Below are 17110 nucleotides of genomic sequence, written 5' to 3'. Positions count from 1 at the left end.
CTCATTGGATGGAGACTTGGGAAGAATCTCAGTTGGGTGTGTCCAAAAATGTGTTGCATCTTGGTCTCTGGCCTGGAAAATAGAGGATATTTGGATGCCCTTGACAACATCTGTTTTAACTTGCCTCCCTCCTGAAAAGTGGGCAGCTCTGTTTTGGCAAAAACCCCTCACCCTCCTAGAGGAAGCTTCTCCTGTGCCCACTGACCATCTGGGGCCAGGAACTGTAGCCCTCTGGCCTGTTTTGGAGTCACAGATGCTCACCTCTGCTGCTGTTCACCTCAGCAACGCTCCCATCCTCTGGGTCATATTTGGCAGAGCTTCTGCAGGCACAGGGAGGAAGAAAAGCCAGCTGATGTCTGGGCCAGTACAATTTTGGGGCAGTAAATGGCTTGGAGTTGCACGGTCTTGATTGCCTTGGTAACAGTGGGTTAACGTGTGCTGGTTTCCAGGAGCAGGAAGGAAGCTGTGCTTTCATGGGTAGGTTTTGAGGTTTTTCCCCTTGTACTGCATCGGCTGAGCTAATCACTGTGTTCTTCTTTTTGGCATGTTGGTGAGCTTTGCTATACAAGGTCCTCTGCTTAGCATTAATGAAGCTTCTTCATTCAGCAAGAAGAGGGGATGTGTCATTACTGTACTGGTCCTCAGTAGTGGCAATAGGTTTGCATGCTGGGAAACAGGAATGCCATATGTAAAACTGAAACTTTTTTCCCTGCCCTTTTCTGTAGGATGCTATTAGAGATGTGCATGTGAAAGGAGTGATGTACAAATGGATTGAAAAAGATCTGGGTGAGTTGCTTAGAGCTCTGGTGCCAAATCCATTTTGATGTGTCGTACTACGTGGCATTCTGTGTAAGATGACTGTGTAGGCCCTACATGCAGTCACAGAAATCAGGGGGACACAGAACTTAATTAAATACTCGATTGTGGCATGCCTAAAGGCTGAGGGGTAGAGTGGCATTAAGAACCAAGTGGTATTTAGGGTCAGGTAGAGGTTCTATTTTAATGAAAGAAACAACTACCCCATTGCTTGTGTTTCTGTTTTCCTTCAGCCTGTAAGCAAGGGGTGATGGTCCTTGGCGTGATGTGAACGTGCAAAGGTACCATCTGGGAAGGCTTCCTGGTAATTGATGGAAAAGAAAGCTCCTGGTAGCAACATGGCCTGGGGTGGCTGTGCCTGTCCCTTGTGACGGTTTGGTATCAACCCTCTTTTTTTTTTTTGCCAGCCTTTTCAGTTCCTCAGTCTTTCTCTTCCCTCTAGATGGGATTGATGAGGAAGGCCATTTTGTCACCATGGTGGTGTACTACCTGCCTACCTGAGGTGGATCTAACTGAGGCCTTTTGCATTCCTATTGGTATAGGGGCTAGGTTTGGTTTTGTTTTTAAATAAATGTGGTCGTGACTTACACTAAAAGAAGTTTTTGATTGATGATGTCTGTTTTATTCCGATATAGAACAATATATTCTGCACGGGGATGAAATCTATGCTGTGCTAAACCGCCTGGTGAACCACAAGAAGAAACTCTTCCTCATTACAAACAGTCCCTTTAGCTTCGTGTGAGTACTGTTATTGCACATCAGTGGGTCACCACAGCAAGAGCTGTGCAGTGCGGTCTCACCTGTGAGCATCTGAAAGTTGTACAATAGAGGGTTTTGTGGCAATGGTGATGAGAGAGCTCTCTGGGAAACATTTGTGGTAAACGTTACACCCCACAGTTCTGTTTCCACCATCGCCTCTCACTTTTAGAAGAAGATGAGAGGCTGTGGCTGGCCACAACGTTACAGAGCTGCCACTTTGGACTACCTCTAGCAGCTTTTGCTGCATCACAGACTTCTCTGGACTTCCAGTGGTACAGGAGAAAGGTTGGGACAGCTTGAAATGGTCAAAGCACTACATCAATCCTCAATGCAATGAGACAGCCTTGGGGGATCCATAAATCTCTCTGCTTTCTTCTCTCTTACTGAAATAAATAAGAAACTGAAATAAGACAGACTATTGTAAAGATGCAGTGTTGGGTGAAAAAAGAGTTCTGGATCTGTTAACTTTTCTGTTCCTTTGCCCTTAGGGACAAAGGAATGAAACACATGGTTGGCAAGAACTGGCGGGACTTATTCGACATGGTCATTGTGCAAGCTGACAAGCCCAACTTCTTCACTGATCGGCGGAAGTACGTGTCCTGGGGCAGTCCTGTGGGCCTGAGGTTTTAGGCCCCCTTCTCTGGAGTAAATGGTTCTTTTTACCTTCCAAAAGAGTACTGGTTTTCTAAGCATAATCTAGGTCCAGTAGGCATCCAGGCTGCTGCTGCCCTCTCGGATTCTGAGGAGATGAAAACTGACCAGTCTGGGAATAAGGGGATAGAACGGGTAGTGCCAAGCAGAAAGTGTGTTTCTAAAATTGGCTGTCTTTTAAACCTCTTCAGTTTTGTCATGGTCTGGGCTTAACTTAGTTTTTTAGGGGTAATAATGTACTTAAATCTTTAGAAAGAAAAGAGCTGTAGAATGGTGCGTGTGAGAGCTGGCCATTTCTTGGCTCTAGGTCTTGAGAGTGTGCCAAAATCTTTCCTTTTCCTGTTCCCCACAGCAATATCGTGGGGTTTGGTTTTTTGTTTTGTTTTGTTTTTTGTTTAGTTTTTGGTTTTTTTCAGTTACAGGATACATGCTGTTTGGTAATTGGCAGCTCTGGAAGCCTTTGTACGTGGCAGCTGGGTTTTGTGGTCATTTAGGGGCTGCCAAGGGACTAGCTGATAGACAGGCTGCTGTCCTTGCTTTGCTCTTTGGATTATTTGCTTTGGGAACTTGTGTCTGCTTTGTTGCCTCAACTTATGACTGACCAGGAATTACTGCCCTTGAGGGAGAGGTCTGTTCTTTCCTCTTTATGTGTTTTCTTCCCCTATTTCCCAGGCCAGTAGCATAAACTGGAGTAAACCTACAAAACAGCTTTATAAGCTGTGCTGACTTGGCAAAGATTTTCTTCATGGGATGTAGGGGAAGTGTCTTACAAATGTATCCTGGAGCTATGATGATCTGGCTCTCTAGGAGATAAAACCTTATGGTTACGTGGTGCCTAAGGTCCACTCACATAGTGAGCCAGTGGAATGACACGGCACATACGTCCAAGGTGAGGGGAACCTCCTGATAGGGAGCTGTGGGGAACAGTGGCATGTTTTCTCTGAGGGAAAATGCAGATGTTCACTGGAGACCACTTGTGGTTGAGGAGCCCCTTGCCTGGGTAGGCTGTAGAGTTCATGGTGAGAGGCTGGATTCCTTCTGCCCTGTGGCAGCTGAGGATCATACAATACTTCTGGATGAGATTGTTCTCTGCTTGCAGCAGGAGCAGCTTCGTACCAAGGCTTTTGATCCCAGAGCTCACAGTTTGGAATTCTTGTTCCCTTTGAGCATGAATGTTCATGGAGGGTCAAGTAACTTAAGCTTTATTTTGCTGCTTCTGTCCAAATGGAAGGTAACCAGGCAAGCCCTTGGGAACAACAGCAGCCAGCTCACGTCAGCTACTGAGATCAGCACAGAGACTGCCTTCTCCTATTAAGACATTCCACAGTCACTGTTGGGCTGGGGCATAACCAGACTGGAATGGCACACAAAGTGTTCCATGGCAAAGCGTTCTTGGCCTTAGCATTTCAGAGGGAGTCTTTATTATTATTTTTTTCCTCTTCTCTGTATCTGAAAAGCAAAAAGAGTTGTTAGGGATATTGGCATGAAATAGTTGCAGTCAATGGAAGTTTTTTGAAAAGGTATTTCCCTCTTGCACTTTCTCTTCCCCTGAGAAAATAATGCAGAAGACCCAGAAGGTCATTTCTCACATAGAGCTTTTATTACAAGTTGTTACATAGGTAAACAAGTTTTCTGATTCAAATGTTGAGGTTGCTGGGTAACAATCACCAAAAATCAAAAGAAGTTGACGTCTCCCTGCTTTTTTTCCAGACCTTTTCGAAAACTGGATGATAAAGGCTCACTGCAGTGGGACAAAATAAACCAGCTGGAGAAAGGAAAGATCTATAAAGAGGTAAAACGACCTGAGTGCGTAAGGGATATGAAACAAGAGTCTGAAATGGTGGGGACTCATAAGCCTCCAGTTTTGGAATTCCCTTGAAAAGCCTGGAATTCACTGGGAAACAGGGAAATCCTGTCAGGGCAGGGAAAAATGATAGGTTCTTCAATAGGTCGCTTGTGGATGTTTGACACTGATGTTTGAAAAGTCAAAAATGGATATCCTTGAAAAAAGGGCCTATGGCAGAGTTAGAGGGCACTTGTAAGAAGACACGCTGTAGGCTGTGTGTGCTGCGCTGGCTGGTGGCAGTGAGAGATGCCCTCTGTCCACATGCAGAGAGCTCTTGCTGGCCTGGTAGGATGCTGTCCCCCTGAATGCTTTCAGCATGTCTCTTGGCATGCTGTGGAGCAATAGCCTTGCCATTTGCATGCCTCTGAAAAGTCTTCCAGCTTCTGCTGGGATGTAAGCGTTAGAATAAAGAATCTTTTTGTGTATCAGAAAACCCTGCCAAGGGTTGTGTTGCCTCTCAGCGTGCAATAAGCTGACCTCTGAGAATGATGAGAGATACTTCATGCCAGGTGTGGAAAAGGCTGCTCTCCCGACAATCACAGTTTTTTACAGTTGCAGGAGGAAGAGCTGAAATAAGATATACCAGACAGGTATATCCTGGTATTTCATGGCAGGAAAACCTTTTGTCTGCAGCTTTGAAAGTTTCCACCCAGCTCCGTGTGGGGGTCATGCTGCAGAAAGCTGTGTAACAGGAGTGACTTATTCCAGCCAGCTCAAGTGGGCTTGGCGTTACAGATGGAGGGACAGGGACAAGGAGGGAGAAGACAGAGAAGGGCCAGTTAAGTTGGAGTGTCGGCTGCTTGCCTTTCTGCCCAGGACCTGTGCTAAGTTCTCTCTGCCAGGCTGAGTTTTCCCCTGTGGTTGCCCTGTTTGCCGTGAGAAGGGGCAGTAAGGAAACACCCTCTTTGTGTCTTGCAGGGGTCAGTGAATGCCCCTTGCCCCAGCATACAGTGAAGCCTTGACCCTAGGAGCTCTCTTCTGATGTTGTCCAGCGTGGCTGATAGTGCAGTTTTGCCTTAGCTCTTGTGATGTCCTAGTCCTGAAATTCTTGTCCTGGAGGGGCTCCCAAGAGCCTGCTCCTTCAGGGTAAGAAGGCAGACTTCTCTGCAATCTGATGTGTATGCAAAGATCTTCCACACCTCACTCCAGATTGTCCTCCATAAGGTTGGAAAAGGTGGAATTGTGGAGGAGGGAGCAGAAAAACAAGGGTGATCAAATAGGGTACAAAGCCTGGTTCCCATCTCTCTCCCCTTCCCGAAGGACAAGCGTGTCTGAAGGATGGGCTGTTACCCTGGTGAACTTGCTGCCTTGGGGTGTTCTCCTTACAGCTGCTCTATCCCCTGAGAACAAATAGCCTGTGGCTTTAGGACGGTTTGTTCTTGGTTATGTGAGCTGTCCAGTCCCACGGGAAGAAACTGTTAGTGAGATCATGGTCAAGTAGCTGGGACCTGACCTGTGGTAGGAAAGTAGGTCATGTCCTTGAGTAATGCTGTTGGGAAGCCTCTGGCCTGTCCGGTGGGTCTGTCAAAGCGCTCTGCCAAGAGCTAGGAGCTGGGAACACGCAAGCAGAGCTCATACAAAGTCTCTCTCTCCCAGTAGGTTAGCAGCTCCCTCAGGTGAGAAGGTGCACCTCAGCCATGGGGCTTATTGCTGAATTAAATCCTGCTCTTGACCGCCCCCATCCTGTGTCCACAGGTTGCTCACCCGAATGAACGGTGCATTGGGGAAGGGAAAAGATGAGGGGGGAAGGAGGTGAAGGGTGGGATTTTGGGGTCCTTTCCAGTTCCCCCCCCCGGGAATCTTTATCTGACTGCATCGATATCGTTGCCTCATTGTGGTTCTTGGGATGTGACAGTACGTATCCTGGTTGTAAGGCCACCCTGTCCCCAGCATTTTTGGTTTCTTGGAGAGGCACAATATGTTTCTTTCTGGCAAGTGTGAGTGGCCATGGACCTTGCTGTGTTGGTGATGTTGCTAGAGGCCTCTGAGCTGACTTGTTCCTGTGCCCTGAGGCACAGCTGTGTGGCTGTTGTGCTGTGGGTATCTCATACGAATGGGACCTTGGGGATCGGTGTTTTGCACTGGGGACTGGCCCTCCTTTTTGATAGATGCGGTGTTTTCTGTTTGAGGGATGTATGTACTCCCACCCCTCCCCTTGTCTGCGATTTCAGGAGGGGAGAAGGAGAGCCAGCTTCTGGAGGTCATATAATAGGTCTGTGCTCAGTGGAGGTCCAAGCACAAGTTTCCTGGTTGTCAGACCCACTGCTGTTTGAGGTGACCAGAGCACAGCAAAAGGCCCGTCCTCCTCCCAAGGGGGTCATTTCCTTGCTTTGCCAGTGGCTTCCTGAGCACCCCTCAAGTGAGCAGCACCAACGTCATGTCCAAGAAATGCGGAGGCCTGTCTGGCCCTGTGTTTCCGTGCTATTAAGGGAAAGCTGCAGCAAGGGGAGGCCCAGCACTCTGGTTCTGGGCACCCATTGCAGTGCATACAGCACATTGCCAGTGGCCACATGCAGGGCTGCAGGCTTTTGTGGGAACCTGCTTGTGTTTGGGGGTTCTCTGCCTGGGCCAGTGCTGTTGGGTAAGCGTGCTAGCACTTTCCTGGCACTGGAAACCGGTTGGAGGGATTGCTGGTGAGTGGCTTGCAGGTTTGCATGGATTGCTTGTGCTGGCACAGTCTGGTCTGCTGGCGTTGATGGGCCTTTTCCTTTCCCAGTGGGTTTTGTTTCTGTTGTGACTCATGTGGAAAACTTGTGTGGAGATGGAAGGGGGGTCCCTGAAGTCTTGTATGTGTGCGGATGGATGTTTGGAAAGCCTTAAAAGCTGCTCTGTGCTGTGCTTTAGCTGGTGCTTTGGGGTTTGGTTTGGTTTACTTAGCTGTGAATCTGCCTGGCTTTTTGGCTTGGTTAAGGAGTTCCTGTGAGCGCGTGGGTGTTCTTAAGCTTTTGGGTTGGGATTGTGGTCTGTGATGTGAGAACCAGCCTCAACTGCTTCTGACTCCAAAAGCCTTGCGTGATGGTGCTCACCTCACCTCTGATGCACCCTCAGAGATGAAATCATTATCACCTGAACCCAGCAACTTCTAAAGCCAGAACACTTGGGGTTCTTTCTGTCCATCACTCAGGCTTTTCTAATTTAGGTGTCTTTCACTTCTGACCTCTGAACTGCCTCCTTTTTTTGCCTTTTTAGTCCATGTAGTCCTCTTGACTTGCTGTGCCCTAGAGCACAGGCCTTCCCCTGAATTGCCTGTTGGGATTGGAAGGGTTTCTGCCTTTTCTGTAGCCTGAGAAAAGCTGAGGGGGGTACAGGAGGTTGTCACATAGGAAGAAAGTGAGATAAGGCAGGGTAGGACAGAAACCTTTGGGTTTGGATGGTAGGGGAGCGAGCAGGTTGACATCTCATGAGAGTGCTCAGATCTGTTTGTGGTAAGGTGGCACATCCAGTTGCACTGACAGTGCTGCTGAGGTGCCTGCCCAGTACCATGCGGTGAGGGTGGTGGCATTTGGCCTGTAACCACGTTTCTCTCTGTGCTCCTTTTGCTTACAGGGTAACCTCTTTGATTTTCTGAGGCTGACGGGCTGGCGTGGGTCCAAAGTGCTCTACTTTGGTGACCATCTGTACAGCGACCTTGCGGTAAGTGAGAAGGTCTCTGCTCTCCAGTGAGGTGGGAGCAAGCCTGCGTGGCTGGCGTGGCTGGCGTGGCTGCAGCTCTGTTGGAGAGCAAGGCAGGGCCCTGCTCCGAGTCCTCAGGTCTCCAGGATGCTCTGCTGGGTGCTCTGCAGGCTGCGGCTTTCGGGGCACATAAATAGGCATCCCCATGCTGCTGTCATGCAGAATCAAGTAGTGGTGAAAGGACTCCTGAAGTGCTTTCTGTGGGTAAAGACCGTCTTCTGCTCTGTGAATTCAAGAGCAGTTTGTGTGAATCCGACGTTTCTCCATAGCTCGTGGCCGGGCGATGGGTGTTACCAGCATGACCTGGTCTGGGCCATGGATGCCTGTCCCCTGAGAATCTATAATAGGAACAGATCACTTCTAGGAAACGGGGTTGTGTTTGGCTTTCAATCTTTATGTTGAATTCTTGGTTGTTTTTTCACCCTGACCTCTAGGACCTCATGCTGCGTCACGGCTGGAGGACTGGAGCCATCGTTCCTGAACTGGAGACGGAGATTCGGATCATAAACACAGAGCAGTACATGCACTCCCTGACCTGGCAGCAGGCTCTGACGGGGCTGTTAGAGAGAATGCAGGTAAACGCGCTGCCTTCTGAGTCTGCGTTTTGGGCTTAGTGTGGGAATAGCATGGAAATTATTTATGCTTAGAAATACTTAAAGGGTGGGTGTCAAGAGGATGGGGCCAGTCTTTTTTCAGTGGTGCCCAGTGACAGGACAAGAGGTAATGGGCACAAATTTGAACATAGAAAGTTCCATCTAAACATGAAGAGGAACTTCTTTACTTTGAGGGTGACAGAGCCCTGGAACAGGCTGCCCAGAAAGGTGGTGGAGTCTCTCTCTCTGGAGACGTTCAAAACCCACTTGGATGCCATCCTGTGCAACCTTCTCTAGGTGGACCTGCTCTGGCAGGGGGTTGGACTAGATGATCTCCAGAGGTCCCTTCCAATCATTCTGTGATTCTGTGATAGTCAAGATGGTTCATACCCCTGTGTTCTCAAAAATATCTTCTCCTCCTTGTGCGGTGGACTCGTGGGTTTGTGAGTTACAGTGGAACCTAGGGGGAGCTCAGGTGTGGTCTGCAAGACTGATGCAACATGGTGCTTGCTGCCATTGTCTTTGCAGATGTATCAGGATGCAGAGTCAAAGCAAGTATTGCTGGAGTGGATGAAGGAGCGTCAGGAGATCAGGTACACATTGTTCTCCTCGCTCATGAGGTCCCTCAGGGGCTCTCAGGCCTGCAGTGGGTCTGTGTTGTAACACATTTTGGGGACAGTGGTGCTGCAGCTCTTGGCCTGTGGCCATCCCTGGTGTCCCATGTCTGGAGAGGGATGCAGCAGGGCAGCCCTGCAGCTGAGAGCTGGATGGGTTTGAGGGCAAGGTGAGAAAGGGGGAGGTGATGTCACCCTGTGCTGGGTGGGGGGAGTTGATGGACTGTCTGCTACTGCAGCTCCTGGCACTGTGGGTGGGTTCCTGCCCATAACAGGTAACAAAGAAGAGTAAGAGTGTGGTGAATATTTGTCACAATCTCACTGCACAGGGGGGTACTGGTCTGCATCCCAGCTTGGGTGGGAGGGGTACTTGGGTTGATCCCAAAATATCTTTTGGGAGTGAGGTGCCCAGGGCTAAGGGATTGACGGAAGAACCTGGGACCCTGGCCGCTTACCTAGAGCACCATCTCTTTCCTCTCAGGTCACTGACGAAGAACCTGTTCAACCCCCAGTTCGGAAGCATCTTCCGCACCTTCCACAACCCTACGTATTTCTCTCGACGGCTGGTGCGGTTCTCTGATATCTACATGGCTTCCATCAGCTGCCTGCTGAACTACGACGTGAATTTCACTTTCTATCCCCGGCGCACCCCTCTGCAGCACGAGGCCCCGCTCTGGATGGATCAGCTCTGCACAGGCTGCATGAAAACCCCCTTCCTGGAGGAGATGGTGCACATCCGGTGAAGGGCCAGGTACCCCAGGCAACAGCACGAGTCTGTACGTGGGGCCGGGCTGCTGGGCCAGCAGCACCTCTGTCTACCACTAAAGGGCGTTTGACACTTATGTATGTGTGTAGATGGTGTGTTTATTCTTTTCCCTTCACTGGCTCTGTCCCTTTCCCTGAGGTGCTTTGCAGGCTGGACAGAGGATGGGTGCTTGTTCTGGGCCTAAAGTGAGCTGCAGGGAGTCCTCTGTATGTCTCTGATGGAGAGCCAGGGGCTGGTGGTGGGAAGCTACCGCTCCCTGCTCTGTGCCCAGATAACATGGCTCAGAAATGGAGCCCTGAGTCTCTGGTGCTTGGGGAATGCAACCCATGTGAGGTGTGACAAGGTGTGTCAGGGCTGTAGCTGCTCCCAAGATCCTTGGGATCTTTGGCGTGAGTGATTCTGCAGGTGGACAGCAAGGGGACAGGACTGCTGACTGGGCAACCAGCGAAGCACATCAGGGAATGCATCACAGATGACAAAGGATCAGTGTGTTATCTATCCAGAACTGGTACCAGTGGCTCTCAGCCCCAGTCCTGCTCCTGCCAGACTGGTCTGTCCAGATGGTGACTCTGGTAGGTAACTGGATGTGCAGGTAACTCAAATGTGCAGGATGCACAAGTCTTGTGTGAGAGCTGGGTGGGAGCAGGTCAGAAGGTCTAAACATAAGTGTTTTGGGACATGCCCAGTTTTTGAGTTTAGTGCCATGCACTGTCAGTATTTTTGGGGTTTGGTGCCACGTGACATCAATATTTTGGCAATTGATGTGCTATGGTCGGTTGTGACTTGCAGAGGGACATGTTCAGCCTCTCAGGGAAGGTGCTGGTTGTCAGCAGAGGTGGTGGCCTTCCACCTGTCTTTGCTGAGATGTGGCCTAAGGCGCATGGAGGGGCTGGTGAGGTGTCCAGCGCGGGCGTGTGAGTATGAAGTGCTGCTGGGTGTGGTGGGTCAGAAAGGGGAGTGTGGTCTGCTGAGGAGGAGGAAGAGGAAAGGTGTTAATAGCGATGTCAGAGCATAGAGGAGACAAGGGTGGAGGCCCAGGCAGGGCAGAGCTACTTTAGGATGCGTGGTGCAGAAAGCAGGTTCTTCACCCGGCTCAGGGCCGTGCTGGTTTTGGCCAGGCTTCAGAGTGTCCTGAGGGACAGGCAGGGCGCTGGGAAGGGGTGAAGGGGCAGGGGTTGTTGAGAGTTTGTGGGACCCTGGGAAACAGCAGACCGCCATGCCATCAGGAAGCTGGGTGTGTGGGACGCTGATGGCTATGGGAGGAAGGTGTAAGAGGCATCCCTAGGGATGTGTGGTCTGTGAGGGCCCCAAAACTCTCGGAGGTGAGTAATGTGTCTGCGCTCACTGGAGAGGTGGACATACAGGGACAGTTTGAAGGCAGAGCTCTTGGTGCAGGCTCTGGAGATGGTGGTCCACCCACCTCCTCCCCTCACTGCTGAACCAAGGGTGACAGTACCAGCTTGCTTGTGGGTGCAGTTGGTATTGAGGTGACAGGTAGGGGAGAGAGAGGGAATGGAGAACGGGTGCACTTCTTGTGCTGGGTCTGGCAGGCAATGGGTAAGCGAGTGCAGCATGTGCATGATGGGCCTTTGGTCTGCTTGGTGTGTCTGTGGGGTGGGTAAGGAGGGGGGGTTGGTTTATGGGGGAGCTGGTGGGGGGCAAAGGGGAAGATTAGCATGGGGCAGATGTGGTCTGTGTGAGCACTGCCAGTGGCAGATGCTGTACGGGCTGGGCAGGGTCAATGGGGGCAGCTGAGGGCGAGGAACCAGGACCCTCTGCCAGGAAACTCCTCAGAGAAAGGCGCTGAAGTACAGTGTGTGTCGGTAACCCTCAGTGAGATACACACAAACACACACAAACGCATGACTCTTCTCCCGCACGTTCCTCCCCAGCGCTGTGCCAGGCTGGCCCCCCCCGTCTGTCACTTGTGTCTCTCTGCCTCCTCCATGTGCTACGTGCCAGCCTGTCGCAGACTTTCCAAATGCCTTGCTCTCGACTCAGTGGCCTGAACGCTTGCCGTTAACCTAGCTGCTCTAATCAGAGTGTTGTAGACTCTGCATGTGGTGTTTGACGTCTTTGTGCTGTGTGTAGCGTGAAGGCTCAATAAAAATCTGCAGCATGCGTGACTAACTGACTAACCCACTGTCCGGGCTTCACTCCGTCCCAGCTGAAACCACGGGGGGGGTGTGTGGGGGGGGTGTGTGTGCTCTGTGCCTTTGCCTGCCCCTGGGGTGGGCATCAGAGATGGGGCCTGAGGTGCCCCGCACGGCCCGGTTTATGCCCCTTATGGCCGTAGTGCAGGCAGGGGGCACCCAGATGGAGCAAAAGGGGTGTTTGGGGTGTGTGTGCGCGCGTGTGACTAATTGACGTGACTGTACCTGATCACCGGAGGAGAGTGAGGGCACAGGGGGGAGGGCCGGCGTTCCCCAGGGCTGTCACACACTCTGACTGAGGGCGGGGGTGGCATAAGGCAGGGCTTTAGGGCAGCACCTCGCACGGGGCCTCGTGGGGAGGAACCAGCCGGGGGGGCGGTGCTGGGCTGGGGGCTGACGGGCGGCAGAGGCAGGCGCAGAAAGAGCCGGTGGCGCTGAGCACTTTATTTGCGCCCTCCGGGGCGCGGCCGGGCCGGGGCGGTGGGGAGCGGCCCCTCAATGCAGCGAGCGGCGGAGATCGGCGTCCGCCAGCAGCGAGTCCTGCGGGAGAGACGGGGTGAGGGCGGGGCGGGGGCGGGGCGGGGGGGAACAAAGGAGAGGGTTGGGGCGAGGGGCGGGGCGAACGCGGGACGAAGGAGCAGGGGGGCGGGACGAAGGAGCAGGGGGGCGGGACGAAGGAGCAGGGGGGCGGGACGAAGGAGCAGGGGGCGGAGCTAGGGCGGATAGGAGCGGCGGGGCGAAGGGGCGGGGCGAGGGCGGAGGGGCGGAGCTCACCTCTAGCGGTTCGTAGTCGGGGGCGTGGCCGCCGTAGAGCGGGTTGGGGATGGCGACGAGCGGCCTCTGGGGGCGGGGCCGGGTGGCGCGTGGCGCCGCGCGCTGCTGCTGCGGCGCCGCCGCCGTCTCCTCCTCCTCCTCCTCGCGCAGGTCCGCCTGGGAGGCGCGAGATTGGCGGGGCTCCTCGGAGGTGGGCGGGGCTCCCCGAGGTGGGCGGGGCTTCTCCGGGGCTCCCCTGGGCCCATTATTCTCCCGCCCCCGGAGCGCCTCCGGGAGGAGCCCCCGCACCCACGAACCGCTCCCACGCATGGCTGCCCCCATAGACCCCAGTGCCCCCCCGGGGGCACTCCACCGCCCACCCGCGGCTCCCCCAGACCCCATCCACGTGCCCTCGCCCCAAAGAGGCCGCTGCCCCCCCCCCGGCCCGCAGGCTGCACGCACCTGAAAATACCCGAACTGCTCCTCCCGCCGCCGCCTCTTCAGGCAGTAATAGGCGACGCCGGCCCCGGCAGCCAGCGCCAGCCCAAAGCACAGCGCTGACAGCGTCCCTGTGGCCACGGAGCCCGCTGCCTGGGCCACGCCGTTCACCTGCATGGACAAAGAGGGGCCGGTTACGGCAGTGCCCTGGCGGAGCCATGGGAACGCCCCAGGATGACCTTGGGCTGCCCAAAATGAGCCGTGCCAGGAGGGCAGAAAGAAGGTGGCCAGTCCTTGGGACAACTCGGTCGCCTCATCCCCGTCCCTGTCCCCAGGCAGGGTCCCAGCTGTTTCAGCACCCCTTCGTGCCCTCGGATACGCACCTGACCAAGGTGAACGATGGGCGGTGGGATCCTCAGCGGCTCCGCGATGGCGTGAATGATGCCGTTGAAAGCTACGATGTCCCACTCCACAATCATCGTGTCATTGATCCCCTTGGCGTCCTACAGCACAGGGCAGAGATGATGTCACCCGACCGGAAAGCCTCCCTGTTGCTCCCTGTCTCAAAAGAGATCTGGTGAAAACTTGTGGGTTTTTTTTTTGACCTCTGCTGAGGTCAGACCTACTGAGTGCTCTGTACTGTTGCCCGCGGGGAGGTCTGATACATGGAGGTCATATCCTGACTGGGACGGGATGATGGTTCCCGTTGTGAGGTTGAAGCTGAAGAGGATGATGTTGCTGGATGACACATGGAGCTTCAGTTCTTCTGCTGTCAGTGTCTGAAAAAGCAACAGGGGCCAGGGATGAGAAACGGCTGAGCTGGTTTTCACCCTTCCCGCCTGCTGTGTGCAGCCCCTGCCTGGCCTAAGCCCAGACACTCGCCATGGCCACAAGACAGCTCAATTCACGGGCAACGTGGCACAAAACTACTACGCCCAGCAGCGAAGATTGCCAGCCTTAGAAACAGTCAAAGCTCAACTGGAGAAGGCTCTGAGCAACCTGACCTAAATAGCACTTCTGAGGGGCTGGACTAGAGACCTCCAGAGGTCACTTCTGACCTAAATTCCTCCTCCTTCCCCAGATCTATTTCTCATCACCATCATGGCAGCTTTGGCGGACTCCTGCTCTCCTCTGGTGCTCTGCTAGTTCGTTCCACACACCCTCGAGCAGCTGCTCATCCCTGCTTACTTACTTCATTGTCTGCGAAGCCAGAATTCAGAGGGACAAAGAGAGTTTTGGGAGCAGAGTCATCAGACAAATAGAGGAAAAAATCCAGTCCTTCTTTTGTGTCATTGGCGAAATCGAGCAACATCTGGAAAAGACAGGAGATCTTCCCCATCAGCTGCTGCAGGGAACTCAAGGCTATTACCTTCCCAAGCCCAGGAAACATCCCCTGGCTCCAGAAACAAAGTGCCTCTGTTTGTACTCTGCACCCCACACACAGAGCAAACCACCGCTGCTCCCTGTTATGGCCCTCCCTCCCCCTTGTTGCCAGCTGCTGGCTACCAAAGAACCAGGAGAAGATCACTTACGGAATAGAAGGTGGAGAAGCGAGCGTGGTCTGCAAGCACATCGGGGAGTTTGCCGCTGCACCAATACCCATCTCCCACGAACCCATCACGGCAGGTGCACATCACATCTGCAAAGGAAAGGCAAGATATGACCTGACTGGCCAATGGTGGCTACACTGACCGCCTCTCCCTTGACTTCTGGATACCCCTCAGCATGTTCCCTCCGAACACGGGCGAGGGGAGAGGGGGATGTACCCACCTGCCCATGCCTCATGCTCTGAGGGCAGGTCTCTGCCTGTTGCCCTGCCACACCTCCTGTGCCCAACAGGACCGTCCCCGGGAAATGTGCTTGCACCACTCACCCTTCTCCCGGTAGCAGAATGCATCCCAGGTCTCACTCAGGTTGCTTCGGAGGCCATAGTCCACGATGCCCACTCGGTTAGCCCCACAGCTGGGGTTGGGGTAGGCCGTGGGGTATCCGGCTGTGCCATTGTCCAGCCAACCCACCAAGCACAGATGGAATCCCATCTAGCAGACAAAAATGAATGAGACGATTAAAAATATCGTATCTGGCCCAGGTCGTCTGCCCTGATGCACACTCCCATTGTGCAGCCTTATGCTACTGTCCCCCAACACCTGAAGGGTTGGACACTGCCAGAGGTCTCATCTCAGCATGACTGGCAAGACCCACCAGCCCTCCTGGTTTCACAGATGTAGATGAAGCAAACAGGGCCTGGCAGGTCACCCACCCACATGTCATGGGCTCGCTACCGCTGGATTGCGCCCAGGGAGATGCACTTCATGTCCCCACCCCCCGAGGCGATGGAGCCAGCCCCTGCCCGACATCTGCATCCCTGCCCTGACCTGCTGTGCTGCCGAGAGCTGCTGGAAAGTGGCCAGGGAAGCACCTTCTGCGGCACAGGCCTTCTGAGCCTGCTTGTAAGTGAAGTCGTACTTTTTTCGGGGTGACTGCAGATGAAATACACCCATAGTCTTATCTGCAAAATACCAAGGCCAGGGAGCATCAGTAGAGAGCGAGCAGCCTTCCTGAGGCAGTTGTGCGAGTCCCCTGTGTGAGCACAGACAGCACCACCAACGGAAGAGCACTCTGTTGGAAGAGCACAGCAGGGACATGTGGACACTTGAGCATGTGGACAATGCTCAAGTGAGGGCGATGTGGGATGCAGCATGGCTTCCTCTGAGCTTCTCGCCTTCCATGAGGGAGTCAGTGCTTAGTGGCTTAGACCAGAGGCCGTCTCATCCGTCACAGGAGCAGACAAGGATGGCTTGTCCTCCCCATATGACGTGTAGGGAGAAAGGGGAATGTGAAAACCAGACCAAGCTATAGAGACAAGTCTCCAGCCCCTTGGCCATCCCACCCTCCAGCTCTCCCAAGGGGTACCCTGGCCAGAAGGTGAAGGATGAGGGAGTACGACCTCTCCATGGAACATGAGCTGTGGCACTGCGGGGCTGAGCACGCTCACCATGAAAGTGCAGGTCAGTGCAAATGGCCTCCCGATGGCACTGCCCGTTGTCTTCCAGGCACCGGTCCGTGGGGGGCACAGCCTCTTCCAGGCATTGTATCCCGTCACCGATGTAGCCTTGCTTGCACTCACAGCGGCGCTCATTCTGCAGCAGAAAGGAAGGATGGCATTTGTGTGAGTGCAAACGTGCAGATGCCAGATGAGGAACCTTGTACCCCTGTGAAGGTGGGGATGAGCCTTCAGAACGCCTCCACAGCCCACTGGGAGTATGACACAGCAATGAAAAGCCACACAGCCTCTGTCCTGTCCCCACATCCAACTGAACATGAACCAAAAAATGTCACATTGAATCCTCATCACGTGCTGTTTGAAAGACAGCTGAGCTTTGGGGTATGTGGCTCATGATTCTTGCACATCATACTCCCAGTCCCATCTTCTGGCTTGCAACGAGCAACTCTGGTTCCTCTGCAAAAATGGCCAGCATTGTCCTCAAAGGACCATCCTAGACCCACAAAACAGTCCAGAAATGCCACGAGTGACACAGCTTATGCCCCTTACACAGACGAATGGGGAAAAATGGCCTCAGCATAACATCAGCAGGATTGTTACCACAGCCAGGCAGCAGACCAAGGGCGTGACCCCTGCCTGGCAGCAAGAACCTGCCGGATGAGCATAATAGCTGAGGGGACTGGAGAGGAGGGGCGGGCCTGGGGACTGAAGTAACAGGGGACACTGTCACATCGCTGTCCTCCAGCAGCCAGCAGCATCCCACAGCAGCAACCTGCCCTGTGCTCCCAGGCATGGGGGTCTCCCCGGAGCTAGGGGAGGTACTCACCGGCCCGGTGCTGATGCAGTTGGCGTGCTCGCTGCAGTCCCCATTCCTACCGTCCGCACATCTGTCTATGGGGTCGCAGACATAGCCGTCACCTCTGTACCCGGCAACACAGGCACAGGAGACGTTCACGCCAACCTGCGTGCACTCTGCGTGCCTGGCACACCCCCCGTTGTCCTGGCTGCACATGTCGATCACTGCAGGGATAAAAGCGTTAGGTTA

General features: G+C 53.6%; 2 protein-coding genes across 2 annotated transcripts in view; one reads left to right on the top strand and one right to left on the bottom strand.

The window, feature by feature from the left end:
* NT5DC2 (5'-nucleotidase domain containing 2) overlaps positions 1-9792 on the top strand; it is a 28086-nt gene extending 18294 nt beyond the window's left edge. Inside the window, exons 7-14 of the mRNA XM_074151953.1 lie at positions 726-786; positions 1452-1554; positions 2064-2165; positions 3937-4018; positions 7619-7705; positions 8179-8319; positions 8866-8930; positions 9433-9792. Of these exons, the coding sequence (XP_074008054.1) occupies positions 726-786; positions 1452-1554; positions 2064-2165; positions 3937-4018; positions 7619-7705; positions 8179-8319; positions 8866-8930; positions 9433-9694 (903 nt within the window). The 3' untranslated portion in view covers positions 9695-9792. The remainder of the gene's footprint in view (positions 1-725; positions 787-1451; positions 1555-2063; positions 2166-3936; positions 4019-7618; positions 7706-8178; positions 8320-8865; positions 8931-9432) is intronic.
* Positions 9793-12095: 2303 nt separating this feature from the next.
* The window catches only part of STAB1 (stabilin 1), a 59225-nt gene continuing 54210 nt past the window's right edge, over positions 12096-17110 (bottom strand). Inside the window, 11 exon segments of the mRNA XM_074151952.1 lie at positions 12096-12410; positions 12645-12800; positions 13086-13232; positions 13445-13564; positions 13688-13840; positions 14254-14373; positions 14594-14700; positions 14935-15100; positions 15437-15570; positions 16057-16201; positions 16892-17085. Of these exon segments, the coding sequence (XP_074008053.1) occupies positions 12366-12410; positions 12645-12800; positions 13086-13232; positions 13445-13564; positions 13688-13840; positions 14254-14373; positions 14594-14700; positions 14935-15100; positions 15437-15570; positions 16057-16201; positions 16892-17085 (1487 nt within the window). The 3' untranslated portion in view covers positions 12096-12365.

Source organism: Numenius arquata, chromosome 8 (assembly GCF_964106895.1).
Source record: "Numenius arquata chromosome 8, bNumArq3.hap1.1, whole genome shotgun sequence".
NCBI lineage: Eukaryota > Metazoa > Chordata > Aves > Charadriiformes > Scolopacidae > Numenius > Numenius arquata.
Note: the sequence above shows the minus strand (reverse complement) of the source record. Positions and strands in the feature narration are given on the sequence as shown.